We start from the raw sequence: 10283 nt of genomic DNA, 5'->3' as shown, positions 1-10283 counted from the left end.
AATAAATTTTTATATATTAGAAAACATGTTGGGCTTTTAGACTGTTAAAAGTTCGTTACCTTGTTTTCCATTCATACCCGGTGCCGTTTTGGGTCGGGTGTGACACTGACTGGGCAACTTGCTCGGAAACCCGCAAGTCAGTCACCGGCTACGCAGTCTTTCTTGGCCTAACTCTCATCTCTTGGCGATCCAAGAAGAAAAACACTGTCTCCCGTTCCTCCTCTGAAGCAGAGTACATGGCTATGGTATCTACATCCTGCGAGATTCAATGGCTCACAAATCTCCTCCAGGACTTACATCAACCGCCATCAACGACATTTCTCCTTTTCTGCGACAACACGTCGGCCATGCATATATTCCAAAATCCCGTCTTCCACGAACGCGCGAAGCACATAGACATCGATTGCCATGTGATTCGTGAACGTGTTCAGGCCGGCCTCATCCGCCTCATGCCAATCTCCTCAGCTCTACAACTCGCAGACCTTTTCACAAAGGCTCAACACTCACCGCATCTCCGTTTTCTCATTGACAAACTCGGCTTGAAGAATCCCTATCAAGTCTAGTTTGAGGGAGGATCTTACAGTAATGAAAACAGAGAAAGCTTTTGTTACAGAAGAAGAAGAGAATATCGAACATTGATGGAGAGGAAGAAGAGTCCTTTCGTTTTCCCTTTTGCTTTCTCGATAAGAAGGAGATAAGATCACTCAAGTACAAACAGCTTCCAAGGTCTTTGTGCTAAGGCTGGGGCAGTTTCGTCTTTTCATCTCAATGGTAGATTCTAGAAGAGCTTCACCTGCTTACGATGGTATCAACCACACTCAAATCCTACACAACAACATCACCACCATTCATCACAATGATTGTGATTAATGGCTATGATTAGAACACTTGTCTTTCTTTCCTTGTCCACTAAGTTTACTTGATTAGCACACCTAGCATTAGAATATAAATGTAATGGTTAGTTACTATTTTTCCTTAATGAAAAATACAAGAAATTGATTTCTTACCTCATTCAATTTAATAGATTTAGTTAAAAATATTTGAAAATTCTATGAAAAAGAAGAAAATGATGGTTGATATAGTTTTTCTTTTTATTAATTTTATAATGTTTAATTTTGTTTGAGTTTAATATTTTTTATAACTTATCTTCATAAATAAAATGTTATGTTTGTTTTAAATTTTATTAATTTTCATAATTTTTCATAATTTATTAATTTTAATTTTAATTAGTCCAATTAATTTAATATTTTGGACCACTAATTAAAAATAATCAATTCATTGATAATAAACATTTTATATTAAAAAATTAGTTGTATTCACAAATTGAAAGTTGTGTGAATTGTAAAGCAAATTTTATGATCAAATGTATTTAAAAATGTGTTGATGTGGTTATACGGACTTATATTTTGCAATGACAAACTAATTGCACGATATGAATTTTATCAACCGGTTATAAAGATTGATCAACAGTCATAGTGTTTCTATACTAAAAATAGTAATTTCAATAGCTTTTATGTTATGGTTTGAAGTTCAGTGGTAATACCGAAAATGATAAAAGTTAATTAACCATGATTGTAATTTACCCTAAAATTTTGAGGAGTATACAAGGATGCGTTATTCCATTCTGAAGAATACCCAAGTAGAAGCAACTTCTAAAACTTTAACATAATTCTGCTGTATCCCTATATCTGCCAATGGCTGCTGCAATTGAAGAAACTTTAGGAGAATTGAACAAGGATTCCTTTGTTTCTCTCCTTACAAAGATTATAGGTGAATCGAAATATGTCCAAAACAACCCACCGGAGCTGATCCCGGAGGAAGATAGAGTGGTCAAGCACGTTCTTGATTCCCTTCTCCCTTATAGCACCACCTCCGGCGGAGGTCCCTTGATCGTCAATCATGTCTCTTATTTTCCTCGCCGAGGGAATCTTATTGTGGAATATCCAGGCACTGAACCCGGAAAAATCTTATCCTTTGTTGGCATGCACATGGATGTTGTCACTGCTAATCCCAATGACTGGGTTTGCTTCTTTTCTCTTTTTCCTTTTTTTTTTTTTTTTCTGGCAGTTTGAAATTACCCAATTAAGTTTTTCTCTGTTGATTTTGTTTTCCTGGGTTTATGTTTTTTGTTCTATGTGTGATGGATTTTGAATTTGAATTGGGATTTTTCAAATTTACCAGTTTAAGGCTTATGCATTTTGTGATATGGTGATAATGTTGTATTTGGGTTATCATGTTGAATTTATTCTATAGATTTGGCGTTCTTCCTTCTCTCTCTTGAATTTATTGGAATTTCTAACTGTGTTTAGGTATCGAATGTGTTCTTCTTGCTAATAAATTTTCAACTGGGTATTGGCTGATCAATTTTGTTCATTTATACTTTTGGCAATCTTCTTATTGAAATAGGTTCATTTCACCTGTTGATTTTTCTGGTTTTACTCATCAATTATGCTCATTTCAGTGACAATGTTTACAGAATTAAGCGTTGCATCTCAAAGGTGTATCCTGATGATTGTTATCTTTGTCATACTGACCATACTTGCAGGAGTTTGATCCATTCTCACTGAGCATTGATGGAGATAAACTTCGTGGCCGGGGAACTACTGACTGCTTGGGACATGTTGCCCTTGTGACTGAACTCATGAAGAGGTTGGCTGAGACAAAGCCGAAACTGAAATCAACTGTAGTTGCAGTGTTCATAGCTAGTGAAGAAAATTCTACAATAACAGGAGTTGGTGTGGATGCGCTTGTGCGTGATAGGCTGCTTGATAAGCTGAAAGGAGGTCCTTTGTAAGCAAAGCAAACCACATCCCTTGTTAGTGAAAAGGGATTGCTATATTGAAATCTTTTCTTTTTATTCCTTTGACATGTGAATATAATATGATAAGTTTGACCTTCTTGTGCCTGTAGATTCTGGATTGACACAGCAGATAAACAGCCTTGTATTGGTACTGGTGGTATGATTCCTTGGAAACTTCATGTCACAGGGAAACTTTTTCACAGTGGTCTTGCACACAAGGTTATACCACAATCTCTATTTATACTTGTGAATTTGCCTGCCAACAAACATGTAAATTTTGAAACTTCAAGATTTACTAGCTTGAAAATGTATGCAATCAAATTGTAAACAAGAACGCTTCTTTAGAATATTTGCTTATCAATTGATAAACTAATAATATTTTCTTAGGGAATTTGGTTTTCTGCTGGAGTTTTCTATTCAGTATCAGAATATTTTGCAAGTCAAGTTTATGTGAAATGTACTTTTTTTCTTTCAATTTTATATCTACATAACGAGGTCTTCAATTTTTAATAGAGATGCACATTTGGAATGTCATGGTAAATGAATTAAATACACCTTAACTTATGTCTTTTGTACACTATTATATGATTTGAATAGCAACATCAGAAACTTGAATCCACACTCCTCCATAGTCAATAAACACACAATATTTAAAGAACAAATCAAATCAATTTTTAGCCTTATTGTTTATAAATTAGGAGGGTGAGCCATGTCGCAACGGTAAACGTTGTTGTCGTGTGACCAAGAGGTCACGGGTTCGAGTCTTAGGAGCGGCCTCTTGCCAAATAAATTGGCAGGGGAAGGCTTGCCCCCAGTACACCCTTGTGGTGGGACCCCTCCCCGGACCCTCGCTCAGCGGGGATGCGTAGTGCGACCGGGCCGCCTTTTTTTTATTGTTTATAATTTACAATGTTCCTTTTTGATATTTATTAACATCAGATTCATATCTTTTCTGATTTGACCTTGAAGACCGCAATTAGAATAGCAACGAGGAACCATGGATGCATTTTTAGTTAGAGCTTTGTCATGAACTGTTAATTCATAGCTTAAGAATTAAGTTGCATCTCTAGTATGTACTGATTTATGAATTATTTGCAGGCTATAAATCCTCTAGAACTAGCCATGGAGTCGCTTAAGGAGATACAATCACGATTTTACAAGGACTTCCCCCCTCATCCAAAAGAGGAAGTATATGGATTTGCAACACCATCAACAATGAAACCAACACAATGGAGTTGTAAGTTTCATTTATATAATAAGTTAATGCAACACGAGAGTGCTTAGTTTTTATGTCCATCTTCCTTTTTGCAGATCCTGGAGGTGGGATCAACCAAATTCCTGCTGAGTGCACTATTTCTGGAGATGTCAGGTCTTGTTTTTTTGTCAAAATGTTTTCTCTTATATATATACGAATATTAACTTTGAAGCCTTACCATTTTCTCTGTTCTGTTACAGGTTAACTCCCTTCTACAAGTAAGTTTCTGACTTCTGCTAATCCAAGAATCTTGTCACTTGTTGATAAGATATATTGAAATGATAATATGGATTTACAATTACTTTTATGTGGAGCCGAGTATATATGTTTTCTCCTCTTCGAAATATGGCTAGGTATTTGCTTCTCATGTATTTCCAATATTGTGATGCACTGCAGTGTGTCAGATGTGAAGAACAAGCTCCAAGAATATGTGGATGACATGAATGAGAACATAGAAAAGCTAGATAGAAGAGGTCCAGTTTCAAAATATTGCCTTCCTGATGAAAACATGAAGGGAAGGTATGCCCTCTTTTTCTTACCTTAGTACAACAGGCTTGAGGTTTCTAGTAGAAATAATCACAATGATATCTTGGTTGCATTGCATCTAAACATAATCCGTTCATGGAAAAAAGAATAATTACTAGAAATTCTGGTTTTAATCTCAATCTCTTCTCTAAAATGGTAATTATTTGTTCGTATAGTCTTACTCTGACTTTTGAAGAGGCAATGTCTGGAGTTGCGTGTGATCTTGATTCTCGTGGCTTTCATGTATTATGTAAAGCAACTGAAAAGGTTGTTGGGCATGTAAAGCCGTACTCTATTACTGGGAGTTTGCCTCTAATACGAGAGTTGCAAGTAAGATATTGATTCCTTTTCTTTTTATTTCACCCCTTGCTATTTTTCTTTATTTATATAAAATAACATTTTATTTCTTCTGTTAATTACTTCCTTTCGGGTTTTGTAGGATGAAGGTTTTGATGTTCAAACTGCAGGCTATGGTAACCATATAATTCTAAAACCTTTTTTTTCAGTTAATTTTCTTCATTTTTAAGTGTCAAACCAAATAATCCAATGCCTAAACAAACAGATTCGCTCTATCCTTTCAATGGTTTTGGATTTTTATATATGGTTTGCAATAGCAGACATTAAAATTCATCCAGCTTCAATGTTCATTGTTTTGGAATTGTTAGTGGAGATTGAACACGCTTGATTATGTCATAAATTCAGAAAGTATATCCGAAATATTTGGAAGCTTATTATTTGTCAATCTTTTCTTCAGTTCCTTAAAAAAAATACGGCTCGCAGGTGAGAACTCCATGTTGATATCTTTATGAGCGTTGATTCTTACCTGTGAACTAGAGGAACATGCATTGTGGAGGATAGATAATATTTGATTGGTCAAAATTTCAACGGGTACATGTAGCTTTAGATTCCCATAGTAGAATCTGGGAAATCTTTGATGGTAATTGAATTCAAAATCCAGTAACTGTATTTATAGAAATGCTTCATCAGAGACCTGGATCATGAGGAATTGCATTTAATTGTTTACTGGTATGGAGTCGCAGCCATTGCTTGGAACCATTTGAAAAATTACGAGTATGCAGTCATGTATAATGTTTATCTCATTGTTTATTTTTTTTTTCATCCTCTTCATATTTTGATGCAGGTTTAATGGCCACTTACCATGCCAAGAACGAGTACTGCCTATTGACAGATATGTGCCAAGGCTACCGAGTTTTTGTCAGCATCATCGCTCAGCTAGAAAGTTAATCTGAATAAAATCATAACCGCCAAATGACAGAGCATAAACATGTAATTTGTACGGACAAAAAACTTAAAGAAGGATCAAAATGGAGACACTAGAGTAATAAAGAGGCATGAGTTACCTACTGCTTGAAACATGACAATGAGTTGCAGGAACTTGTTCTAGACGCTGCAATTGATAGATTGCTTTCTTTTAAGGGATTCTTCAAATTGGTCAATGTTTTCTTGCACTTCTGTTAACAATTTTTACCAGTAATTCAGAAATTACAGGCAACCAAGCATATTTTGGTTCATTAGTGGCTTTGATGATTCAGCAAATTTTACGAACAATTTTTACATGAATAATGTTTTCTTATAAGTACATTATAGGCTTTGATGATTCAGAAATTACAGGTAACCAAGTATATTTTGGTTCATTTATTGCTAATTGCTCATATTAGCTAAACAATGTTTATTAGTTAGGTAATTAGTTTCCACAAGAAACATTTCTTTTAACGTTAAACAGAATAACTATCAAAAGCCAGAATGTCTATGAGAAATGAGAAGGATTCTATATTACGTAGTATACAAAATTACCCTATTTCCCGAGTATTCTTCCCTCCCTATACAGCTTGTGATTTATTTTAGAGGTAATATATACATTATTCAAACATGGAGTTGTAGAATGCAAATTTCTATTCAACTTGTTCATCTACTCTTTGAGTTTATTTCATCTAATTTAAGCTGCTGGATTCTCTGGCGTAGTCTTCTTTTGTGGTCGTGTATCTTCCATAGGCCATGCCCCAATACAATTGCTGAATATATGCCATGTGTAATCATCGGCGCCAGAATGTTATTCGTCTGCGCCAGAAATAATTTAGTAAAACAGGCATCTCTTCTCAATTTGAATTGAATTGAATTGCTGAATGATGATATTAATAATATTTTTCTAAGACTTTAGTTACCTGGATCCATTCAAAACCAAGATACAGAGCCAGAAGTCCTTCTAGCAGGGGAGAGTAGATCTTTTTCATTTGCCTCCTCTCATACCATGCTGCAAACAGCTTTTTCAAATCCTCACGCCCAGAACGAGATGGTAGAACTGGTGCAACTACATAGGTAGGATCTGAAACAAACACTACTCATTAATAAATCGATTTATTAGAACGTGAAACAAATATTTCTTCAACTATTTAGAGAATATCAACCTTTTGGTGAGGCAGCCACATAATAAAGAGAGCCCGTAAGAGCAGCTGTAAGTGCAGCTGCAAATGCCTGGGCAAACGGAACAAATGGAGGAAACACACCAGTCTACATTTTGAAGAAATGACCCTTCAGTTGCAAGATTATTGATATGAAAGAGTAAATGTATATTCATAGAACAAGACCTCATACCAGAGATGCCATTCCTCGAGCATCTTGCACCAAATCAGTGCCCCTTATAAATATATCAGCCAAGGATCCCTGCAAATTTACGAAAAAGAAACATATCTTGCTTAAAAATGGAACCATAATTCAGTATTTTCAGCAGAGACAACTGATGCTACTGCAACCGCTATTGTAATTATATTGCATTGCTCTGATCATCGCCACTTTTCAAGTTGTAAAACAACACAAATGGATGAAGTTTCGGTCATATTAACTTTTTGGAATTCAATGCTCTGTGTATGTGTGTGGCCACTTCACCGAGGACTCTACCAGATGACAAAACAAGACTACATAAGAATGATAGCACGGCAACTATCATAGTGGTTGACCTGAAGAGACCAAAAGAAAAAGGTATTGACATCAATCCAATGTCACTTTTGGAGTGCATGGATCAAGGAAAGGAACGAAATTGTAATTCTCAAACATTAGACTGTAAAGAAGGGAGCACAATGCTTTCATCATTGGACTTCAATGAAACATGGTTGTTATATGTTTAGTAAATGAATTTACATCTGAAGATCTCATTAAGCACATCAGTTTAAAGGGTGCTTGTTTTAGAGGTAATAAGCTTTTGATAACCCCTATGAGGAAACCATGAGGTTTTCTGTCTGCAGATGCTTCAAGACTGAAATCAGTGGACTTTCTTGGAATCTATCCTAATGTAACTCACCGGAAGAATTAGACGTTCACAGTACACGAGTGAATCAATCAAATGAAGAGACTTTTACTCACAAGCACCTAATTTTAAAAAGTTTTCCAGTCTTCATATCATAGATCAAAATATTCTTCTCCGGAGAGTAATATACCGACCTGAACAGCAGCTCGATAGAAGAGCTCCTCTCCCACAGAACTTGCAAGAACAATCAGTATAAACTGCAATATCATGTTCACTAATATCAATACCACACACACATCATAAAGATCAATATAGCACATATAATGAATAGTAGAAGACATAACAACTTACCTGCCAGGGAGACATCCCATAAAAGAAGCTTCGAAGTTCTTCATCTTCAACATCCCTAATAGCCCGAGCATGAGGTGAGAACTTCACAACTTCGTCCTATATAAGCATGGCAATCCATAATTCAAAATCAATATTCTAGCTTTATTGATGGAAGTTAAGATAGGAAAGAAATTTAGGGCAATTGAAGAAGTTGTATACCAATTTAAGCAAAATTAAAAAGAGCATCTATTTGTGAAGTAAGCTTACATCTAGAATAAATAGAAGGGCCATAATAGGTGGAGACGCATATCCAAGACCTTCTAGAATTGCATCCAAAGTAGGATTGAAACCTCCCATGGTATCAATTCCAGAGATGGAGCATATAAACCTTCCTGCTAGAGCCATGGCGCCATATATACCTGGTTTCAACATATGCAATAAGGAATCATTTGTAACCGCACACAATCCTATCTTGTAAAATTAGAAAGTGAAATGAATAGAACATACCAATTCCATAGCTAAGCCTAACCACCGCACCAATCTTGTCCCAAACAGGAAAGTCAGCATCGCCAAAGCCCCGATCAAATGTGGTAACTTCCATAGCAGTTCCCGTTAACGCCGCTCCTCTTGGCGTTCTACGATCTCTTTCTTCTATTCCATCACTGGTCTCTGTAGTAGCTTTAGCAAACGTCCTATGAAATCTATTATTGTCTCCATAGTTCAAGCTGAAGCTTCTCTTCCTGACCGGAAACTCAATGATTGTCGTGAAGTAAGAAATTCTCCCACTAAACGACGCCGTGGCTGATGCAGCGGCAGCGTGGTTTGGAGTTCGGGATACCACGGCCAGCTCCATTTCCGATATTTTAGTGTTCGTCGTCGTCTCCGTGTCGGAGTCGGAGCATAACTTTGTTGGTCTGACTGTTGAGAAGTTTGGACCTCTAGTTTTTTAGATTTTTGAAAGAGGGGAAAAAGGTGGGGAGTCAACGAGGAAGTTTGGACTGTTGGATAGACTAAGTAGGATGATCGAGCGGTGAGGAGAGAGATGAGGGGGCCGAATATCGTGTCCCTTGTCCTTTTTGTGATTCCCATGGATATGATAGATGCAGATGAATGAAATCAAGTAAGCCAATGGTAGAAAGACACGTGTAGATAACATTGGCGGGGTTATCAAATTTTGGAATCTACTGTCCTTTTACCTTTTTCGGACATAAACCGTAGCAGACAACTCCCAAATAATTTTCCCCAACTCAGGGTGGAGAATATGTTTGTTGCCCAAACCGGAAATGGACTAGACACCCGGGACACTTGGAATTTTTAATGAATTTCCATACAATGAATCTAGGCATAAAGCTTGCTACGGCACCTAAACTATAGAGCTAAACTCAATTAGATTTTCATTCTCTTCAAATCATAAAAAAGGTCCCTATGCTTTTTTTAAATGACTAATCAACTCCTTCTTAACTGCCAACTGACCTCCCTTCTTCTCCGCTTCTTGCCTGCCGAAAGGAGACTTTAATTTGAAGTTCTTTGTGGCATTTTGTCGAACATTTTTTATGCTTTGCATATGGAGGATAATTGTAATGTAGTAAAAATGAGGATAACTAATTAGCAGTGCATAATTTTATATTCAATTTCATTAGAACCCATTTCAGACGACAAAATGTAAAAAATGTGAACGAAAAACATCGCAGGAATCGCGAACTGCAATCAGACTCTCCAAGCAGCCTCTCTTACCTTTTCAAGAGTTGCAATCAATCTCTCTAAGCAGACAATAAGATTCTCAGAAATGTCTTCGGCATCAAATACTTAGCAACATATATTTGCATCTCCTAATAACTCGCTAATTTTATCAAACAGATTATGGGTTCAAGGTAGTTTCAGAGCTAAAAAACTGTGTTAGTAGTAGAAGGGAGAGCAGTTAACAACAATTAAGAGAAAGGAGCTGATTAACTACCTAACAATAGTATAGAGAGCTTTTTTATGATTTAAAGAGAATAGGGAGTTAATTGAATTCGGCTCTATAGTTTAAGGGCCCAGATGGGCTTTATGCCATGAATCTAACACTAATTTCAATTAAAACATTAAACAAACTAAGCCTAATACATCACTAG

The 10283-nt window shown here is 36.3% G+C and overlaps 2 protein-coding genes across 2 annotated transcripts; one reads left to right on the top strand and one right to left on the bottom strand.

The window, feature by feature from the left end:
* Positions 1 to 1617: 1617 nt before the first annotated feature.
* On the top strand, positions 1618 to 6112 carry LOC136232274 (acetylornithine deacetylase). The gene is made up of 10 exons (XM_066021333.1): positions 1618 to 2021; positions 2546 to 2790; positions 2911 to 3019; positions 3899 to 4037; positions 4112 to 4169; positions 4256 to 4273; positions 4452 to 4574; positions 4757 to 4910; positions 5020 to 5053; positions 5722 to 6112. Exons 1-10 carry the CDS (start codon positions 1695 to 1697, stop codon positions 5823 to 5825), a joined length of 1311 nt encoding a protein of 436 aa, XP_065877405.1. The 5' UTR covers positions 1618 to 1694; the 3' UTR covers positions 5826 to 6112.
* A 235-nt stretch (positions 6113 to 6347) lies between these two features.
* On the bottom strand, positions 6348 to 9169 carry LOC136232275 (uncharacterized). Its single transcript, XM_066021335.1, has 8 exons — positions 8680 to 9169; positions 8440 to 8591; positions 8194 to 8289; positions 8037 to 8099; positions 7194 to 7262; positions 7007 to 7109; positions 6764 to 6924; positions 6348 to 6659 (listed from the first exon to the last, which is right to left on the bottom strand). The coding sequence occupies exons 1-8, from the start codon at positions 9023 to 9025 to the stop codon at positions 6507 to 6509; spliced, it is 1143 nt and encodes a 380-aa protein (XP_065877407.1). The 5' UTR covers positions 9026 to 9169; the 3' UTR covers positions 6348 to 6506.
* Between the last annotated feature and the right edge of the window lie 1114 nt (positions 9170 to 10283).

This window comes from Euphorbia lathyris, chromosome 6 (assembly GCF_963576675.1).
Source record: "Euphorbia lathyris chromosome 6, ddEupLath1.1, whole genome shotgun sequence".
Lineage (NCBI taxonomy): Eukaryota > Viridiplantae > Streptophyta > Magnoliopsida > Malpighiales > Euphorbiaceae > Euphorbia > Euphorbia lathyris.
Note: the sequence above shows the minus strand (reverse complement) of the source record. Positions and strands in the feature narration are given on the sequence as shown.

Coding starts and splice junctions, on each gene's coding strand:
- LOC136232274 (XM_066021333.1), top strand. CDS start 1,695: ATGGCTGCTGCAATTGAAGAAACTTTAGGAGAATTGAACAAGGATTCC. Junction 2,791..2,910: donor AAGCTGAAAGGAGGTCCTTT/GTAAGCAAAGCA, acceptor TTGTGCCTGTAG/ATTCTGGATTGACACAGCAG. Junction 5,054..5,721: donor TGTTCAAACTGCAGGCTATG/GTAACCATATAA, acceptor ATTTTGATGCAG/GTTTAATGGCCACTTACCAT.
- LOC136232275 (XM_066021335.1), bottom strand. CDS start 9,025: ATGGAGCTGGCCGTGGTATCCCGAACTCCAAACCACGCTGCCGCTGCA. Junction 7,110..7,193: donor CTCGAGGAATGGCATCTCTG/GTATGAGGTCTT, acceptor TTCAAAATGTAG/ACTGGTGTGTTTCCTCCATT. Junction 6,925..7,006: donor TGTGGCTGCCTCACCAAAAG/GTTGATATTCTC, acceptor TGTTTGTTTCAG/ATCCTACCTATGTAGTTGCA.